Source organism: Nerophis ophidion, linkage group LG29, assembly GCF_033978795.1.
Source record: "Nerophis ophidion isolate RoL-2023_Sa linkage group LG29, RoL_Noph_v1.0, whole genome shotgun sequence".
Lineage (NCBI taxonomy): Eukaryota > Metazoa > Chordata > Actinopteri > Syngnathiformes > Syngnathidae > Nerophis > Nerophis ophidion.
Genome location: NC_084639.1, coordinates 22,206,403 through 22,228,295, shown reverse-complemented (window position 1 = coordinate 22,228,295; position 21,893 = coordinate 22,206,403). Strand labels below are relative to the sequence as shown.

The 21,893-nt window shown below is 42.9% G+C and overlaps 1 protein-coding gene across 1 annotated transcript in view; it reads right to left on the bottom strand.

Moving 5' to 3' along the window:
- rxfp1 (relaxin family peptide receptor 1) overlaps positions 1 to 21,893 on the bottom strand; it is a 325,548-nt gene that overhangs the window by 291,608 nt on the left and 12,047 nt on the right. Inside the window, exons 2-3 of the mRNA XM_061891899.1 lie at positions 4,558 to 4,704; positions 4,220 to 4,473 (exon numbers count right to left, since the gene is read on the bottom strand). Of these exons, the coding sequence (XP_061747883.1) occupies positions 4,220 to 4,473; positions 4,558 to 4,704 (401 nt within the window). The remainder of the gene's footprint in view (positions 1 to 4,219; positions 4,474 to 4,557; positions 4,705 to 21,893) is intronic.

Here is a 21,893-nt window from a genome sequence, read left to right as displayed (position 1 = left end):
CCAGGACGAAAACCACACTGTTCCTCCTGAATCCGAGGCTTTGGTCAGGCTGATTAGAAAAACAAAGGATTACCAAATATACTGCATAAGAACAGAGTCAAATAACTGACGAAAAATACACATACCGCATTTTCCGGAACATAGGGTGCACTGGATTATAAGGCACACTGTCGACAAATGGTCTATTTTGGATCTTTTTCATATATAAAGCATTCTGGATTACAGGGCACATTAAAGGAGTCATATTATTATTTTCTTTTTTCTACATGTAAAAGAGTTCCTTGTAGTCTACATAACATGTAATGGTGGTTCTTTGGTCAAAATGTTGGATGGATGATGTTTTCCAGATCATCTTCAAGCCGCTTTCTGGCAAACGATTCAGGATGTGCCATTTTGTGGGCGGTCTTATTTACGTAGCTCACCTTCGACAGCGTCTTCTTCCCGTCATCTTTGTTGTTGCGGTGTAGCGTGCAAGGACGGGAGTGTAAGAAGTGTCAAAAGATGGCGCTAACTGTTTTAATGACAATCAGACTTTAGTTCAATCAATAACGCTGCAGCATTTCCTTGTCCAGACACAACACCACCAGAAATGTGTCCCGTGGAAAAAGCATCCGACCGGAATTCTAATAACTTAAGTTTTTTGGGTGAATAATGTACACTCACTACACCTGTATGTTTTAGTGCTTTTATGGCAAGTTTACTGACAGATATAAGTAGGAACTTAACACTACTTTATATTAGAAATGGCAACAGCGGAAGATGAATGTCCCATAAGAAAAAGATAGGGAAAAAGAAGAAACTTATCAACTACGGTGTTTTCACGGACTCCAAAGGCGGAGGCGCCCAATTTTTCAGGATTTATGCAGATCCCAAGTACTGGAAGGTAAGAGAAGTAGCTTTTGCATAATAGTGCGAAACAAAACACACACCAAAAAAAGACTCCTATGTTTAAACAAAGTACAATCCATCAAGCGGTGCGGCTTCATAGCTTGCCAAAGTCTTACTAAAACATTTTGATTGATTTTTGAGCACCGTGTGTAAAGTTCTATATTTTCAATGGAACATATAAAATGTTGGTGTTGTCCACTTCAGTTATATTGCCATCATATTGCAGTCTCCAGGTATCTCTTATGTTTGACTGCCATCTACTGGTCACATTTGTCATCACACCATGTACCAAATAAAATTGATTCGAGGTCGGTAAGCATAACCAGAATTATTCCGTTATAAGGCGCACTGTCGAGTTTTGAGTAAAACAGAAAAGGATTTTAAAGTGCACTGGAAAATATGGTAGTTTTCATGTTAAAATTATGTAGGTTTTAAAATGCATGAAGCGTTTTAAGTGCACAGGGAGTGTTTTACAGGTGTTTGTGGAGAGTTTTTAAAGACTTTAATGCATACAATACCTCTACAAATCATCAAATAAATACCCCCCTTGATACACGGAAATGCCTCTCCAACAGTGTGGGGTCCAAAGGAAAATGAGGGAGCTGTCATGTCTTTGTGATCATGTTTTGTTTAGTTGTGTTATGTTACTTCAACACTCCATTAGTTCCTGTTTTTTCACTCCATTGTTTTGTTTACATGACAAGCCATTAGTTTTCCCCTGTCCTCATGTCACGCACCTGAATCACTTGGATTAATGCACCTGTTGTCAATCAGCACGTCATTTTTTTAAGCCTGTAGTTGCCAGGCAGTCAGCCTCTACACACTCCTGACACTTCTATTTGCTCACTTCTTCATCAATCAATGAATCAATCAATGTTTATTTATATAGCCCCAAATCACAAATGTCTCAAAGGACTGCACAAATAATTACGACTACAACATCCTCGGAAGAACCCACAAAAGGGCAAGGAAAACTCACACCCAGTGGGCAGGGAGAATTCACATCCAGTGGGACGCCAGTGACAATGCTGACTATGAGAAACCTTGGAGAGGACCTCAGATGTGGGCAACCCCCCCACCCCCTCTAGGGGACCGAAAGCAATGGATGTCGAGCGGGTCTAACATGACACTGTGAAAGTTCAATCCATAGTGGCTCCAACACAGCCGCGAGAGTTCAGTTCAAGCGGATCCAAGACAGCAGCGAGAGTCCCGTCCACAGGAAACCATCTCAAGCGGATCAGCAGCGTAGAGATGTCCCCAACCGATACAGGCGAGCGGTCCATCCTGGGTCCCGACGAGCGGTCCATCCTGGGTCTCGACTCTGGACAGCCAGTACTTCATCCATGGTCATCGGACCGGACCCCCTCCACAAGGGAGGGGGGGACATAGGAGAAAGAAAAGAAGCGGCAGATCAACTGGTCTAAAAAGGAGGTCTATTTAAAGGCTAGAGTATACAGATGAGTTTTAAGGTGAGACTTAAATGCTTCTACTGAGGTGGCATCTCGAACTGTTACCGGGAGGGCATTACAGAGTACTGGAGCCCGAACGGAAAACGCTCTATAGCCTGCAGACTTTTTTTGGGCCCTAGGAATCACTAATAAGCCGGAGTTTTTTGAACGCAGATTTTTTGCCGGGACATACGGTACAATACAATCGGCAAGATAGGCTGGAGCTAGACCGTGTAGTATTTTATACATAAGTAGTAAAACCTTAAAGTCACATCTTAAGTGCACAGGAAGCCAGTGCAGGTGAGCCAGTACAGGCGTAATGTGATCAAACTTTCTTGTTCTTGTCAAAAGTCTAGCAGCCGCATTTTGTACCAACTGTAATCTTTTCTTGCCATGGCTTCAAGCTTTTCACATCACAGTAGGTGTAGTTCTGTTTCATGTCCTTAGTTTAGTTTTCTTAGCCAAGTTTTGAACCTCTGCTAAGAGCACCTTTCGTTTGTTCCTTTTTTTGGAATTATGCTTTTAATGGAAATGTGAAATTAGTTCTGCTAATCTGACTATAAATACATAAAATCCTACGGAGAGGTGCTGTGGTGTCGCTGACTCACCACATTGTGAGTCAAAAAACGGTTTCAAATTAATTGTTCATTTAGAGTTGTTCCCTATTCAATAGCTAACATTCTCCCTCTCCGTATGTATTTTTTATTATGCCCTTTCTCCGAACACATCCTGTGAGTGGTGCAGCCTCCCATGGCTCCTTGAGGACAATGTTATTTCCGCAGGCCAGGTCATTTCTCCTGTGTGGCGGCGGGTGCATAACATGAATATACACGACTGTCGGAGGGAAGAGGGACACATCATGCACGAGCCGAAGTAAGGAAATACCAGGGTTGAGAACAATAAACCGATGCAGTTCAGGTCAGCTTTATTTGTCAATTTCTTTACATGTAAAGACATACAAAGGAATCGAAATTTTGTTTCGCACTCTCCCATGCGTGGACAAAAAGAAAAGAAAACACAACAGTAAAGTGCAACGTGAATCTGTCTACCTACTAAGGTGACAATATATATAGTTCCTGTTGTTTTTAAATAGGATATGGCTGTAAACAATGAGTGTTTCATCAGTAGCGCAAATACTTACGATATAGCAGCAGATGTGTGCAATTTTGCATAGTCATGTTTTCTGTGGTTAATGGCGTTCAGAGTTCAGGTTGTTCCGGGAAGGGGGATTTCAAAGTCCTGACAGCCTGTTGGACCGGGCTGAAGATTGAGGGGGTGGCACGGGGGTGGCGGGGGAGAGATAGTTCAGCAGCCTAACAGCCTGGTGGTGAAAGCTGTTGGTGAGTCTGGTGGTGCGAGAGCGGAGGCTCTTGCATCTTCTTCCAGAGGGAAGGAGGCTGAACAGATGCAAGAGCCTCCGCTCTCGCACCACCAGACTCACCAACAGCTTTCACCACCAGGCTGTTAGGCTGCTGAACTATCTCTCCCCCGCCACCCCCGCGCCACCCCCTCAATCTACAGCCCGGTGGCTTGCGTCACTCACAATTGTGAGTGCTTTGCGGGTGAGGCGGGTGGTGTATAAGTCCTGAAGAGATGGGAGTGGTGCACCAATGATTTCCCCAGCTGTTTTCACGATGCGCTGCACGTCTCTTCTGTCCGGTTGGTAGAGTGGCCGTGCCAGCAACTTGAGGGTTGCAGGTTCGATTCCCGCTTCCGCCATCCTAGTCACTGCCGTTGTGTCCTTGGGCAAGACACTTTACCCACGTGCTCCCAGGGCCACCCACACTGGTTTAAAATGTAACTTAGATATTGGGTTTCACGATGTAAAGTGCTTTGAGTCACTAGAGAAAAGCGCTATATAAATATAATTCACTTCACTTCACTTGTGTTGAGTGTAGCTCCCGCCCCACACAGTGATGCAGCTAGAAAGGATGCTTTCAATGGTGCCTCTGTAAAAAGTGGTCAGGATGGGTTTTCGCAGGAAGTAGAGGCGCTGTTGGGCCTTCTTCACCAGTGATGCGGTGTTGGTAGTCCATGACAGGTCCTCACTGATGTGCACCCCCAGGAATTTGGTGCTCCTTACTCTCTCCACTGCAGCACCACCGATGGTCAGTGGCAGGTGTTGAGTGTGGCCTCTCTGGAAATTGACAACAATCTATTTTGTCTTGCTGACATTCAGCAAGAGATTGTTGTCCCTGCACCACATGGTCAGGAGGTCCACCTCTTTCCTGTAGTGAGTCTCGTCGCCCTTGGTGACGAGACCCACCAGAGTTGTGTCGTCCGCAAACTTAACGAGGTGGTTGGAGCTGTAGGTTGGTGTGCAGTGGAGTGAAGAGCAGAGGACTGAGCACACAGCCTTGTGGGGCCCCTGTGCTCAGGGTGATGGTGCTTGAGGTGTTGTTACCAACAGGTACTGCTTGTGGCCTCTGACTGAGGAAGTCGAGCAGCCAATTGCAGAGTGAGATGCTGATACCCAGTTTGCCAAGTTTGCAGGTGAGTTTTTGTGGTATTATGGTGTTGAATGCTGAACTGAAATCTATGAACAGCATTCTCACATATGAGTGTTTCGGATCCAGGTGGGTGAGGGCTGGGTGGAGGGCAGAGCAGATTGCATCCTCTGTAGATCGTCTGGCTGGGTATGCAAACTGGAAGGGGTCCAAGGTGGGGGGGAGGATGGATTTGATATGTGACATGACCAACCGTTCGAAGCTTTTCATGATGATGGGTGTCAGTGCCACAGGACGGTAGTCGTTAAAACTCGACGGGGATGATGCCTTTGGCACAGGTAGGATAGTGGCGGTTTTGAATTCAACAAGTGAGCGATTAAGCTGCATCGGTAGCAGACTCCTCAATCAATGCGAATAATCCATGAATTCCTAGCTGGATCGGTTATCGCGAGACTTTGCATGGGTTGGCTAGATTACAATATGCGCCAGCGTCTCTAAAACAACGCGAGAGCTGAAGCTACTCGCCAAACTCGGTAGCTGCCTAGCTGGTATTAGCACGAGTGATAAACAAGGGACAACACGGAAAATGAAGGACGAGGAGAACGAAAGCGTCAGTGGACCGAGAAAGATTTTTAACGCATCGTGTGGACAGAAATCCAAAGTGTGGAAAGTTTTGGGGTTTTACAAGAAGGAAGGGAAGCTCGACAGAAGCCATGCTATTTGTAAATTGTGTCGAGCATCGTTGACGTACACTGGCAGCACTACAAATCTCGACCAGCATGAGTTAAAACCCCGTGCCAACAAGCAGGAGTGTGCAGTAAGCAGTAGCACACAGCCAGGAGCACCATTCCTGACGGACCATGATGCTGAGCGGACGTTTACAAGCAAAACAGCAGAAGCTACATCCCTGCATAACAAGGTAGATCTCCGAACACAAAAATCATTTACTCAACACAAATTACACATCACAACGTATTCTCAAGTCTACTGTCATTAGGTTTATTCTGACTGCTGTTACTGTCTGTTTGTTGTTTTGTGTTTGTCTTTTATATTTTATTTCTAGGCAACAGAGGATCCAGTCCAGAGAGGTCCACTGCAGACAAATCCATGTCAGACTGAACCTACCCTTGGAGATCTGGACATCAGCATTGATGCACCCCAGAACCAAGAAGAGCCAGATGGTTTGTGTATTTTATAACTTGTAATCAAGAAAGAGTTAAATATTAGCATACAACAACAACACATTCAATATTATGAGAGAATCGGCATGTAAATAAAGACAGTTTAATAATGCTAATGATGATAATACAACTTTTACAAATGTGCACAAAAATGTGATTCATTCGGAAATTTAGTGTTCCAAACACTATATGCTCGGATTGAAATATTGAATCTTTGTTACCTACCTTTAGTGTTCAAAACACTATATGCTCAGGTTGAAATATTGAATCTTTGTTACCTACCTTTAGTGTTCAAAACACTATATGCTCAGGTTGAAATATTGAATCTTTGTTACCTACCTCTAGTGTTCAAAACACTATATGCTCAGGTTGAAATATTGAATCTTTGTTACCTACCTCTAGTGTTCAAAACACTATATGCTCAGGTTGAAATATTGAATCTTTGTTACCTACCTCTAGTGTTCAAAACACTATATGCTTTGATTGAAATATTGAATTTTTGTTACCTACCTCTAGTGTTCAAAACCCTATATGCTCAGATTGAAATATTGAATCTTTGTTACCTACCTCCTGTGTTCAAAACACGATATGCTCAGGCTGAAATATTGAATCTTTGGTACCTACCTCTAGTGTTCAAAACACTATATGCTCAGATTGAAATATTGAATTTGTGTTACCAACCTCTAGTGTTCAAAACCCTATATGCTCAGGCTGAAATATTGCATCTTTGTTACCTACCTCTAGTATTCAAAATACTATATGCACAGGTTGAAATATTGAATCTTTGTTACTTACCTCTAGTGTTCAAAACAATATATGCTCAGGCTGAAATATTGAATCTTTGTTACCAACCTCTAGCGTTCAAAACACTATATGCTCATATTGAAATATTGAATTTGTGTTACCAACCTCTAGTGTTCAAAACCCTATATGCTCAGGCTGAAATATTGCATCTTTGTTACCTACCTCTAGTATTCAAAATACTATATGCACAGGTTGAAATATTGAATCTTTGTTACTTACCTCTAGTGTTCAAAACAATATATGCTCAGGCTGAAATATTGAATCTTTGTTACCTACCTCTAGCGTTCAAAACACTATATGCTCATATTGAAATATTCAATCTTTGTTACCTACCTCTAGTGTTCAAAACGCTATATGCTCAGGTTGAAATATTGAATCTTTTGTCATCCAGTGATTCCAATGCAAACAACATGGCGGATACCACAGCAAGTTATAGCGACATTAGCTCGGATTCAGACTCGGATTTCAGCGGCTTAAGCAATTCAACAGATTACGCATGTATTGAAACGGATGGTTGGAGTATGGAGGCAGATAGCGAAAACGAAATTGAAGAAGAAACTGAAGCTATTGAGCGAATAGCTATTGACTCTATTTGGCCATGTGTGCCTTAGCATCGCCGGTAAAATGTGCGGACCAACGATCGGAAGTTTCGCATCTTTTGACACTGGATATACTTAAATCCGTCAATTGTTAAGTGTTTGTTTGGCATTAAATGTGGGTGGAGGGAAAGGCTGGATGCAAATATAGCTACAAATGTACATACAGCTAGCCTAAATAGCATGTTAGCCTCAATTAGCTGGCAGTCATGCCGCGACCAAATATGTCTGATTAGCACATAAGTCAATAACATCAACAAAACTCACATTTGTGATTTTTTTGACTTTATCGTTAGAAATGCATCTGCTCTGAGTGTCGCAGGGTATCCATTCATCTGTGTGCCTTGTCTGTCGTAGCATCGCCGGTAAAATGTGCGGACCAAAAGAGGGACTTTCGCATCTTGTGTCACTGGAGCAACTTAAATCCGTCGATTGGTAAGTGTTTGTTTGGCATTAAATGTGGGTGGAGGGAAAAGCTGGATGCAAATATAGCTACAAATGTACATACAGCTCGCCTAAATAGCATTTTAGCATCGATTATCTGGCAGTCATGCCGTGACCAAATATGTCTGATTAGCACATAAGTCAATAACATCAACAAAACTCACCTTTGTGATTTTTTTTACTTTATCGTTGGAAATGCATCTGCTCTGAGTGCCGCAGGGTATCCATTCATCTCTCTGCCATGTCTGTCGTAGCATCGCCGGTAAAATGTGCGGACCAAAAGAGGGACTTTCGCATCTTGTGTCACTGGAGCAACTTAAATCCGTCCATTGGTAAGTGTTTGTTTGGCATTAAATGTGGGTGGAGGGAAAGGCTGGATGCAAATATAGCTACAAATGAGGCATAACGATGCAATATGTACATACAGCTAGCCTAAATAGCATGTGTGACGGACTCCCAGCTGTCCTCCTTTGGGTTGCGGTGACAATGGACACACGACGCGTCGTAGCAGGTTTGATTGACTTATATTGTTTCGCACAACCTTTCTTCGGGCCAGTCGGGCGCGCCCATTTCTAGTGCGCCCGATCTGCTTCCTGGTCGCGCTGCACCTTTCGGTGCTCGCCTGTGGCGGGGACTCATCTTGCCGTGCTCGGTCGTCGTGCTCGTGGTTTCCTTCTCTCTCTCTCTCGATCGTGCCCCCTTTGCCTCTCTTAAAGGGGAACATTATCACAATTTCTAAAGGGTTAAAAACAATAAAAATCAGTTCTTAGTGGCATGTTGTATTTTTTGAAGTTTTTTTCAAAATTTTACCGGTCTTCGAATATCCCTAAAAAAAGCTTTAAAGTTCTTGATTTTCGCTATTTGCGACAATCCATTTCCCTGTGACGTCACACAGTGCTGCCAATACAAACAAACAATGGGAATACCACAGCAAGATAGAGCGACAATAGCTCAGATTCAAACTCGGATTTCAGCGACTTAAGCGATTCAACAGATTCCGCATGTATTGAAACAGATGGTTGGAGTATGAAAGTATTGAAGAAGAAACTGAAGCTATTGAGCGAATAGCTATTGACGCTATTCATAGCCATAGCATTGCCGAATAGCTGCGTTAGCATCGCCGGTAAAATGTGCGGACCAAACGATCAGGACTTTCGCATCTTTTGACACTGGAGCAACTTAAATCCTTCGATTGGTGTTTTGTTCGCATTAAATGTGGGTGGAAGGAAACGTAATATAGTTGCAAATGCATCTGCAGGTTATCCATACATCTCTGTGCCATGTCTGCTTTAGCACCGCCGGTAAATAGCATGTTAGCATCGATTAGCATCAACAAAACTCACCTTTGTGTTTCGTTGACTATCGTTGCAAATGCATCTGCAGGTTATCCATACATCTCTGTGCCATGTTGTTATAGGGTTTGTGTTGTCACAACACCCCTTCTGAAATGGTACGCCCCAGCAGCATGAACGAAGTGGGCGTGGTGTCTCGAGTCTCATTATTCATACACACAAACACATGTCTGCCTTAGCATCGCCGGTCAAATGTGGAGACACTCTGGCACATTCAACTGGGGTCTGGCGGAAGACACTTTCGCATCTTCGGGCCAGTGGTGCAACTTGAATCCCTCCCTGTTAGTGTTGTTACACCCTCCGACAACACACCGACGAGGCATGATGTCTCCAAGGTTCCAAAAAATAGTCAAAAAAACGGAAAATAACAGAGCTGGCGGCTGTATTACCACGGCGACGTCACATTCTGACGTCATCGCCTCCAGCGCGATAAACAGAAAGGCGTTTAATTCGCCAAAATTCACCCATTTAGAGTTCAGAAATCGGTTAAAAAAATATATGGTCTTTTTTCTGCACCATAAAGGTATATAATGACGCTTACATAGGTCTTCTTCTTCTTCCTGTTTTTATGGCGGTTGGCAAGCAACCTTCTGGTATGCATTAGCGCCACCTACTGTAATGGAGTGTGGACCGAGGTGGATACCTACTCTATATTCTTTTATTTAACCCAGTGTTTTTTAAATATGTGTATATTGCTTTGTATCCTATGTTTTCTGAATGCAATCCTAATATACTTCCCACTTCTAACCTAATATTTTCTTTTGCTAACTTATTTTCCAGTATTTCTCTTTCTCTATTGTATTTCCTACATTGTATTAAAACATGGTCAACATTCTCTATTTGATGGCAAAAATCACACAGCCCTGTAGTATGTTATCCTATCAATTTTAGTGAACCATTTAGATAAGTATGTCCTAATCTCATTCTAGTAATAATGTCTTCTTTTCCTAACCTATTTCTACCCCCTCCTCTCATGACACCTACTCTCCTCTGGACTTTGTAAAACTCTCTACCTTTTATTTCCTTATTCCAATCATCCTGCCACTTTTTATTGTGTTCTATCTTAATTATGCTCTTCACTTCTTCTCTACTGTGCTTAATCTCCATGTTTACTTCTGTTTTAGTGGTTGCTTGTTTTGCGTATCTATCAGCTAACTCATTTCCCTCAACTCCTACGTGAGCAGGAACCCAAAGAAATGTTACCACACCTCCCGCTTTATTTATCCTTACATAGGTCTGGTGATAATGTTCCCCTTTAAAGTCTAGGAGCAGATGCCGCCGCTCCGCGTGCGTCACGCCTCTCCTTGCCGCCGCATGCCCCGCCTCCTGGCCTCCATTCTGGTCCGGACCGCCTCCGTCCGCCCGCTGTCGGCCCGTCGGCTGCGTCTCTCCACACATGTTAGCATCGATTCGCATACCGTGCCAATCGATGCACATTCTACTTGAATTTGTCCCTGATCGACGAGGTATGATGTCTCCAAGGTACCGGAAAACAGGCGAAAAAAGGGAAAATAACAGCTGATTTGACTTGCTGCGTGTAATGTGGTGGAGAAAATGGCGTTGACTACGTAGGTGACGTCACGTTCTGAAGTCATCGCTCCGAGAGGAAATAATAGAAAGGCGTTCAATTCGCCAAAATTCACCCATTTAGAGTTCGGAAATCGGTTAAAAAAATATATAGTCTTTTTTCTGCACCATCAAGGTATATAATGACGCTTACATAGGTCTGGTGATAATGTTCCCCTTTAAAGTCTAGGAGCAGATGCCGCCTCTCCTTGCCGCCGCATGCCCCGCCTCCTGGCCTCCATTTTGGTCCGGACCGCCTCTGTCCGCCCGCTGTCGGCCCGTCGGCTGCGTCTCTCCACACGTTAGCATCGATTCGCATACCGTGCTAATCGATGCACATTCTACTTGAATTCGTCCCTGATCGACGAGGCATGATGTCTCCAAGGTACCGGAAAACAGTCGAAAAAACGGAAAATAACAGAGCTGATTTGACTTGCTGCGTGTAATGTGGTGGAGAAAATAGCGTTGACTACGTAGGTGACGTCACGTTTTGACGTCATCGCTCCGAGAGGAAATAATAGAAAGGCTTTTAATTCGCCAAAATTCACCCATTTAGAGTTCGGAAATCGGTTAAAAAAATATATGGTCTTTTTTCTGCACCATCAAGGTTTATAATGACGCTTACATAGGTCTGGTGATAATGTTCCCCTCTAAAGTCTAGGAGCAGATGCCGCCGCTCCGCGTGCGTCACGCCTCTCCTTGCCGCCGCATGCCCCGCCTCCTGGCCTCCATTCTGGTCCGGACCGCCTCTGTCCGCCCGCTGTCGGCACGTCGGCTGCGTCTCTCCACACATGTTAGCATCGATTCGCATAATCGATGCACATTCTACTTGAATTTGTCCCTGATCGACGAGGCATGATGTCTCCAAGGTACTGGAAAACAGTCGAAAAAACAGAAAATAACAGCTGATTTGACTTGCTGCGTGTAATGTGGTGGAGAAAATGGCGTTGACTACGTAGGTGACGTCACGTTCTGACGTCATCGCTCCGAGAGGAAATAATAGAAAGGCGTTTAATTTGCCAAAATTCACCCATTTAGAGTTCGGAAATCGGTTAAAAAAATATATAGTCTTTTTTCTGCACCATCAAGGTATATAATGACGCTTACATAGGTCTGGTGATAATGTTCCCCTCTAAAGTCTAGGAGCAGATCCCGCCTCTCCTTGCCGCCGCATGCCCCGCCTCCTGGCCTCCATTTTGGTCCGGACCGCCTCTGTCCGCCCGCTGTCGGCCCGTCGGCTGCGTCTCTCCACACATGTTAGCATCGATTCGCATAATCGATGCACATTCTACTTGAATTTGTCCCTGATCGACGAGGCATGAAGGCTCCAAGGTACCAGAAAACAGTCGAAAAAACGGAAAATAACAGCTGATTGGACTTGCTGCGTGTAATGTGGTGGAGAAAATGGCGTTGACTACCTAGGTGACGTCACGTTTTGACGTCATCGCTCCGAGAGGAAATAATAGAAAGGCGTTTAATTCGCCAAAATTCACCCATTTAGAGTTCGGAAATCGGTTAAAAAAATATATAGTCTTTTTTCTGCACCATCAAGGTATATAATGACGCTTACATAGGTCTGGTGATAATGTTCCCCTTTAAAGTCTAGGAGCAAATGCTGCCGCTCCGCGTGCGTCACGCCTCTCCTTTCTGCCGCATGCCCCGCCTCCTGGCCTCCATTCTGGTCCGGACCGCCTCCGTCCGCCCGCTGTCGGCCCGTCGGCTGCGTCACTCCACACGTTAGCATCGATTCGCATACCGTGCTAATCGATGCACATTCTACTTGAATTCGTCCCTGATCGTGTTGTTACAACACACCGACGAGGCATGATGTCTCCAAGGTACCGGAAAACAGTCGAAAAAACGGAAAATAACAGAGATGATTTGACTTGCATGGAAAAATTATTCACAAAGCGTTAAAAAAAGACATTTACAAATAATTTACTTAACAGAATATAAACAACTACTTAGGGGACGTCACGTTTTGACGTCATCGCTCCGAGAGCAAATAATAGAAAGGCGTTTAATTCGCCAAAATTCACCCATTTAGAGTTCGGAAATCGGTAAAAAAAATATATGGTCTTTTTTCTGCAACATCAAGATATATATTGACGCTTACATAAGTCTGGTGATAATGTTCCCCTTTAAATGTGTCCAAGCTTTGACGGAAACAAGGTAATACTTTCAGGAATACTGTTTTTTTTAGCATACAAGTATGATTATTTCCAAGTGAAATGCTCCTTCAGAGAAACAATGTGATGTGATTTTAAATATATTTCAGTGACAATACGTGCATCCTGAGGTCTGCTTAGTTAACTACATTAACTTGGCATGCAAGGACGCACGCTCTTCCCAGCCTTAAACACCTTTTATGTCGCTAAAACGAGTTTACATTCGAATAGGAAGATTTGCATTGCATATTTAGCAGCTGGGTTGAATGTAAAGCTGATTTATGGAGCAACTTCAAAGAAGCGCTCACTCCCAACTAAAATATGCAGACTTGATTAGTTGTTAATGTTGTCCAGGGAGCTGTTGATGCACCGACTTTGAGTGTGAGGGCATGTGCGTGCACAGCCAGCCATTAAAACTCTGCGTGAGGGAGGCTGAGCTCAATTGGAAAAAACATCACGTTTATCTTTTTAGTGGGAACGAAAAACCCTGAGTTAAAAAAAACAAACAAAAAAAACTTGTTGATTTGGATTAAGTGTGTAGTTGTTTGACACAAAAACATGTTTGTGAGAATAATATTATCGAAAATATCACACAAATTGTGTTAAAATGAGTTCCCGGTGAGAAGACCAAAAACTGTCTTTGAACCTATCACTCAATCAATCAATCAATCAATCAATGTTTATTTATATAGCCCTAAATCGCAAGTGTCTCAAAGGGCTGCACAAGTCACAATGACATGCACGGATCAGCGCCCATATAAGGGCAAGGAAAAACTCACAACCCAGTGGGACGTCGATGAGAATGACTATGAGAAACCTTGGAGAGGACCGAAAATGTGGGTAACCGCCCCCCTCTAAGGGGAGACCGATGCAATGGACGTCGAGTGGGTCTAACATAATATTGTGAAAGTCTAGTCGATAGTGACTCTAACACAGGGGTCACCAACGAAGGACCAGATGAGTTTCCCGCTGGCCTGTTTTAAAAATAGCTCAAATAGCAACACTTACCAGTGAGCTGCCTTTATTTTTTAAATTGTATTTATTTATTAGCAAGCTGGTCTCGCTTTGCTCTACATTTTTAATTCTAAGGGAGACAAAACTCAAATAAAATTTGAAAATCCAAATAAATATTTTAATGACTTGGTCTTCATTTGTTTAAGTAAATTAATTTATTTTTTTTACTTTGCTTCTTATGACTTTCAGAAAGACAATTTTAGAGAAAAAATACAACCTTAAAAATTATTTTAGGATTTTTAAACAAATATAACTTTTTGCCTTTTAAATTCCTTCCTGACAATTTAAATCAATGTTCAAGTAATTTCTTTATTTTTTATTGTAAAGAATAATAAATGAATTTTAATTTAATTCTTCATTTTAGCTTCTGTTTTTTCGACGAAGAATACTTGTGAAATATTTCTTCAAACTTATTATGATTAAAATAAATAAATAAAAATATTCTGACAAATCTAGAAAATCTGTAGAATCAAATTTAAATCTTATTTCAAAGTCTTTTAAATTTCTTTTCAAATTTTTGTTCTGGAAAATCTAGAAGAAATAAATAAATAAATAAATGGGTTGTACTCGTATAGCGCTTTTCTACCTCAAGGTACTCAAAGCGCTTTGACACTACTTCCACATTCACCCATTCACACACACATTCACACACTGATGGAGGGAGCTGCCATGCAAGGCGCTAACCAGCACCCATTAGGAACAAGGGTGAAGTGTCTTGCTCAGGACACAACGGTCGTGACGAGGTTAGTACTAAGTGGGGATTGAACCAGGGACCCTCGGGTTGTGCACTGCCGTGCGCCACGCCGTCCCCAAACATGACAAAAAAGAAAAAGTAACTTTGAGAAAATAAATTTTGAATAAAAACAAAATAGAATGTACTACTAACAACTACAGTAGTTTTATGAAGTATTGTAATAATAATGTAATAAGGGACGGCGTGGCGCAGTGGAAGAGTGGCCGTGCGCAACCCGAGGGTTCCTGGTTCAAATCCCACCTAGTACCAACCTCGTCACGTCCGTTGTGTCCTGAGCAAGACACTTCACCCTTGCTCCTGATGGGTGCTGGTTGGCGCCTTGCATGGCAGCTCCCTCTATCAGTGTGTTAATGTGTGTGTGAATGGATAAATGTGGAAGTAGTGTCAAAGCGCTTTGAGTACCTTGAAGGTAGAAAAGCGCTATACAAGTACAACTCATTTACCATTTATAATGTACACCATTTACCTTGGAAAGTGGACTTCTATGACATTTCCTTCAGAGGCCATTCCGTCAAAAACACGCTCTGCAGCTTTTCCATATCCATCCATCCATCTTCCGCTTATCCGAGGTCGGGTCGCGGGGGCAGCAGCCTAAGCAGGGAAGCCCAGACTTCCCTATCTCCAGCCACTTCGTCTAGCTCTTCCCGGGGGATCCCGAGGCGTTCCTAGGCCAGCCGGGAGACATAGTCTTCCCAACGTGTCCTGGGTCTTCCCCGTGGCCTCCTACCGGTTCGACGTGCCCTAAACACCTCCCTAGGAAAGCGTTCGGGTGGCATCCTGAACAGATGCCCGAACCACCTCATCTGGCTCCTCTCGATGTGAGGAGCAGCGGCTTTACTTTGAGTTCCTCCCGGATGGCAGAGCTTCTCACCCTATCTCTAAGGGAGAGCCCCGCTACCCGGCGGAGGAAACTCATTTTGGCCGCTTGTACCCGTGATCTTATCCTTTCGGTCATGACCCAAAGCTCATGACCATAGGTGAGGATGGGAACGTAGATCGACCGGTAAATTGAGAGCTTTGCCTTCCGGCTCAGCTCCTTCTTCACCACAACAGATCGGTACAACGTCCGCATTACTGAAGACGCCGCACCGATCCGCCTGTCGATCTCACGATCCACTCTTCCCCCACTCGTGAACAAGACTCCTAGGTACTTGAACTCCTCCACTTGGGGCAGGGTCTCCTCCCCAACCCGGAGATGGCACTCCACCCTTTTCCGGGCGAGAACCATGGACTCGGACTTGGAGGTGCTGATTCTCATTCCGGTCGCTTCACACTCGGCTGCGAACCGATCCAGTGAGAGCTGAAGATCCCGGCCAGATGAAGCCATCAGGACCACATCATCTGCAAAAAGCAGAGACCTAATCCCGTGGTCAACAAACCGGAACCCCTCAACACCTTGACTGCGCCTAGAAATTCTGTCTTTAAAAGTTATGAACAGAATCGGTGACAAAGGACAGCCTTGGCGGAGTCCAACCCTCACTGGAAACGTGACCGACTTACTACCAGCATGCGGACCAAGCTCTGACACTGATCGTACAGGGATCGGACCGCCACAATAAGACAGTCCGGTACCCCATACTCTCTGAGCACTCCCCACAGGACTTCCCGAGGGACATGGTCGAATGCCTTCTCCAAGTCCACAAAGCACATGTAGACTGGTTGGGCAAACTCCCATGCACCCTCAAGAACCCTGCCGAGAGTATAGAGCTGGTCCACAGTTCCACGACCAGGACGAAAACCACACTGTTCCTCCTGAATCCGAGGTTCGACTATCCGGCGAAGCCTGCTCTCCAGTACACCTGAATAAACATTACCGGGAAGGCTGAGGAGTGTGATCCCACCATAGTTGGAACACACCCTCCGGTCCCCCTTCTTAAAGAGAGGGACCACCACCCCGGTCTGCCAATCCAGAGGTATATATTTCATGGAAAAATGTAAACCGATTAGATTTAATTTGACACCCTTGGCCGGTGTTGGACTCATTTTACTTTAGTATGGTGCAGACTCGCAGTGATACGCTCGAATTGCTTCATCAACGTCATCTTTTGGATGATTTTTTTTCGTTCAATAATCTCATCCGCTTCTTACTAGTACTCTCCTTAACACCCACTTTCATCGTTCCCATGGTTGAAGAACCAACTATCGCTGTAAGCTAATAGTGAGTAAGACCAGATGTTTTGTTTGGATTTCATGGGGTTCACTATGACATTTGCTACCCCAACTAATGGCGGCGATGCTTGTAATTTGAATCCCTGCTTGTAAATTAAAGCATAACAATTAGCTGAGAAACACCTCTTGTGTCAAAACATTCTTAAATCGAGTTATCACAGTATGTGTATGTATTTGTTTTTTTTCTAAATGTATTTTATGACCTGCCTAAAAATTGTCTGCTATTTATATCCGCTGCAGGCAAAACTTTAGGCAATCAGGCCTCGATTCCAAGCTGCGAGCCATCCACACTGTTTCTGTGCTCCTCCAAGGGCCAAGTGATGTTGGCAATCGCACCTTGGAAATGTCAGGAATGATGGACGCCTGTGCACCTCTGACGATGTAAATAATGATTTGTCTTTGTTAGAAATATAGCTTGGTCCAATTTGTTGTATATTCTAACAAAATGCAGATTTTAACCTATTTAAAACATGTCATCAAAATTCTAAAATGAATCCTAATCAGGAAAAATGACTAATGATTTTCCATAAATTCCTTTTTTTTTTAAATTTTTTCAAAAAGATTCGAATTAGCTACAGAGTATCTGCAGATTTCAGCAAGTCAAATTTAAGACTTTTTAAGACCTGTTTAATGCCACCTTGAATGAAATTTAAGACCGAAAAAAATGATTAAAAAATCTATAAATATATATATATAATATATATTAACTGTCAGTTTACTGTACTGTGCCGACTGTACTACTATAAGAGCATGTGTTTTCTATTGTTCCATTAAAAATAAAACCGCAAAGTACATTTAGCTGTCTTCCGTTTTAATTATGACACAAAATTATGTCAAAGCCATGTTTTTTTTTTCTTGCCTTGAAATAAAAAATTATTACTTTAAAAAAGTAGTTTTATACTTGTGAGTGTTGATGACAACGCTTTGCATCAGTTGATATTCTAGTTTCAAGCATATTTTACTCAATATAGGCCATAGCATCGCAGCAACAAGCTGTAATATTTTACTGAGATTGTTTAGGACCAAAACCCTTAAAACAAGTAAAACACTAACATAAAATCTGCTTAGTGAGAAAACTATTTTATTAGACACAAAATAAGCACATCTCACCCTTATTTGAGATATTTAATCTTACTTAAAGGGGAACATTATCACAATTTCAAAAGGGTTAAAAAAAATCAAAATCAGTTCCCAGTGGCTTGTTGTATTTTTTTGAAGTTTTTTTCAAAATTTCACCGGTCCTGGAATATCCCTAAAAAAAGCTTGAAAGTGACTTTTTTTCGCTCTCTGCAAATACACTGTTCATTTCCCTGTGACGTCACACGGTGCTGTCAATGTAAACAAACAATGGCGAATAGCACAGCAAGATATAGCGACATTAGCTCGGATTCAGACTCGGATTTTTGCGTCTTAAGCAATTCAACAGATTACGCATGTTTTGAAACAGATGGTTGGAGTGTGAAAGTACTGAAGAAGAAATTGAAGCTATTGAGCGAATAGCTATTGACGCTATTCATAGCCATAGCATGGCCGAATAGCTGCGTTAGCATCGAAATGTGCGGACCAAACGATCAGGACTTTCGCATCTTGTGACACTGGAGCAACTTAAATCCGTCGATTGGTAAGTGTTTGTTTCGCAATATGCGTGGCGCAGTGGGAGAGTGGCCGTGTGCAACCCGAGGGTCCCTGGTTCAGTCCCTACCTAGTACCAACCTCGTCACGTCCGTTGTGTCCTGAGCAAGACACTTCACCCTTGCTCCTGATGGGTGCTGGTTAGCGCCTCGCATGGCAGCTCCCTCCATCAGTGTGTGAATGTGTGTGTGAACGGGTGAATGTGGAAGTAGTGTCAAAGCGCTTTGAGTACCTTGAAGGTAGAAAAGCGCTATACAAGTTCAACCCATTTATTTATTTATTTATAAATATAAGCGATGGTTGGGGATCCCACTGTACTACAACTTCAATGACAATCAGCCAAGTTTACTTTTTGCATGTTTATTAATAAAAAAAACTGATAAGCACCACTCTGCCAAACAGCTTATCAATCAATCAATCAATGTTTACTTATATAGCCCTAAATCACTAGTGTCTCAAAGGGCTGCACAAACCACTACGACATCCTCGGTAGGCCCACATAAGGGCAAGGAAAACTCACACCCAGTGGGACGTCGGTGACAATGATGACTATGAGAACCTTGGAGAGGAGGAAAGCAATGGATGTCGAGCGGGTCTAACATGATACTGTGAAAGTTCAATCCATAATGGATCCAACACAGTCGCGAGAGTCCAGTCCAAAGCGGATCCAACACAGCAGCGAGAGTCCCGTTCACAGCGGAGCCAGCAGGAAACCATCCCAAGCGGAGGCGGATCAGCAGCGCAGAGATGTCCCCAGCCGATACACAGGCAAGCAGTACATGGCCACCGGATCGGACCGGACCCCCTCCACAAGGGAGAGTGGGACATAGGAGAAAAAGAAAAGAAACGGCAGATCAACTGGTCTAAAAAGGGAGTCTATTTAAAATCTTGAGAAATCCAAAAACATCCAAAACAAATAAACCAACACCAACGCCAGTAAAAACATAATAACCGAGGTGAGGGTAGAAATAAATTACATTTGGTCAATAATAGAGCAAAACAGTATTATAACATCAACAACAAAACACTGAACACACTCAGTTGAGCTTCAGCTGGCTGTTCTCATTCACAAGTTCTGCCTTTATTTTTATCAGCTCACTCATTTTTTCTTTGGATCTCTTGAAGAAAAAAGAAAAAATGAGTGAGCTGAAATCACTCACTTTTACTCAAAGACGTGCCGTAACTTTTACTCAAAGACCTGCCCCGGAAAAAAAATTAAATAAACTGGCCTGACAATTTAAGACCATTGAGTACTGAATTTAAGACCATTTTAGGAATTTCTAATACATTTAATCATTTTTAAGGCCTTAATTTTAGATACATGAATTTAAGACTTTTTAAGACTTTTTAAGGATCCGCGGATACCCTGAGCTAGTATTTCTCTTAATTTTTTTCAAATGAATTTTGAATTTTAGAGTCAAATTTGAAGATAAAATGTTTCAAAATTTAATTTTCATTTTTTTCATGTTTTCTCCTCTTTTAAACCGTTCAATTAAGTGTTTTTTCATCGTTTATTCTCTACAAAAAACCTTTCGTAAAAGGAAAAAAAAAATGTGCGACGGGATGAAAGACAGAAATACCCCCTTTTTTATGTATATATATATATATATAGATTTATGTACTAAAAGTAAATTGAGATAATTGGCTAGTTCAGGCAATTTATTTAAGTGTGTATCAAACTCGCATTAATCAGTACCCAAGAAGTAGCTCTTGGTTTCAAAAAGGTTGGTGACCCCTGTTCTAACATAATAGTGAGAGTTTAACGAGTTTGTTCTCCCAGAAATGCAGACAGGCTTCGGACACAGCGTAAAGGTAGGGACAAATGATTTCTTTAGAAATAAATCAGACTTTAACAAAGAAAAACATGCTCAAAGCACAGAAGGAAAAAAAAACAAAGGAGCTAGCGTGGGAGCGAGCAAGTAAAAGAGCCGAGCGGGGAAACTAGCAGGTACAGAGCTAGGAACAAAAGTCCTCATCTGTTGCGTGTTGCACATTAGGAAGCCAGACTGACTGACTGGAGAAGGCAGGCTTAAATAATGTCAGTGATTACAAAACAGGTGCGCGTCCGGAACAAGCGGCAGGTGAAAATAATAAGTCACTTTGGTAACCAACTCAGAGGTGCACAAACAGGAACCGAAGGAGTCCAAAACCAACAGAAATTACAAGTGACTCAAAAATGCAATCAGAATATGATCCGGGCAGCGGATCATAACAGAGAGTCCAGTCCATAGTGGGGCCAGGAGGAGACCATTCCGATCCTACCAAAAAGAAGGCCTGTAAAACTCCACTGTGTAGGGAGGAAGCAAAATTAAGGTATTACGTTTCTTTCATGTATTGTAATCAACAGAAAGATATTCTTTTAGCCCAAGAACTACAAAGCGGAGAGAAACCAGGATCTTCCCAAGTTCTAGACGACCTCTTTTTTTTTAACTCTTTTACGAACCTCTACTTTGAACTATTTTACGACGTTTTCTGTGAACTGTTTAGGCCCCCGTCCCTTTGGAAGCAGCTGTTGACATGTGGTCAGGGACAGTCCAAATCAATCAATCAATCAATCAATGTTTATTCATATAGCCCTAAATCACAAGTGTCTCAAAGGGCTGCACAAACCACAACAACATCCTCGGTGGAGCCCACGTAAGGGCAAGGAAAAACTCACCTGGGTGGGACGTCGGTGACAGTGACAATGATGACTATGAGAAATCTTGGAGTGGACCATATATGTGGGCAACCCCCCCTCCCCCACCACCCCCCCAGGGGACCGAAAGCAATGGATAAATAAAGAAGGAGACGCCAGAGCGTGCTGAGACATTGGACAAAGGTACAGGGTCCGGGCGTCTCTCCTCAAATTGAGCCAAATTGAGTTCTGTCTCTGTTGAATTATTTGCTTCTTGTCTTGTTTAATAAATGTCATCAGTGTTTGAACCCGACAATGCTCTTAGAGTTCTTTGAAAAAAGTGTGTGGCAGCAGCATTGCCGATGAATGTTATGGGTGAGTCGTGCAGAGGAGAGTTCTAAAGGGGAGAGACTATCGATAAGCCACGAAGCAGGATGAATATTTTAATCTTCGTTCAAAAAGTTCCTTTTAACCCAGGCCTGGGCAATTATTTTGACTCCGGGGGCCAAGGTTTCAGAAAAAGCTGGTATATCAGATTTTTTTGGAACACTAATACAAAACCTCACAATAATTTCTGATTGAAAGCTAAAAACGTTATGACAGCCTTAAAAAAACCGGAATGGATTTTAACGTTTTTTTTGACTGAATGAGCCACTCAGAATTTACATGAAAACAAAGAACGTGGGATTTACAATATTAACTATCCATCCATCCATTTCCTACCGCTTCTCCCTTTCGGGGTCGCGGGGGGCGCTGGCGCCTATCTCAGCTACAATCGGGCGGAAGGCGGGGTACACCCTGGACAAGTCGCCA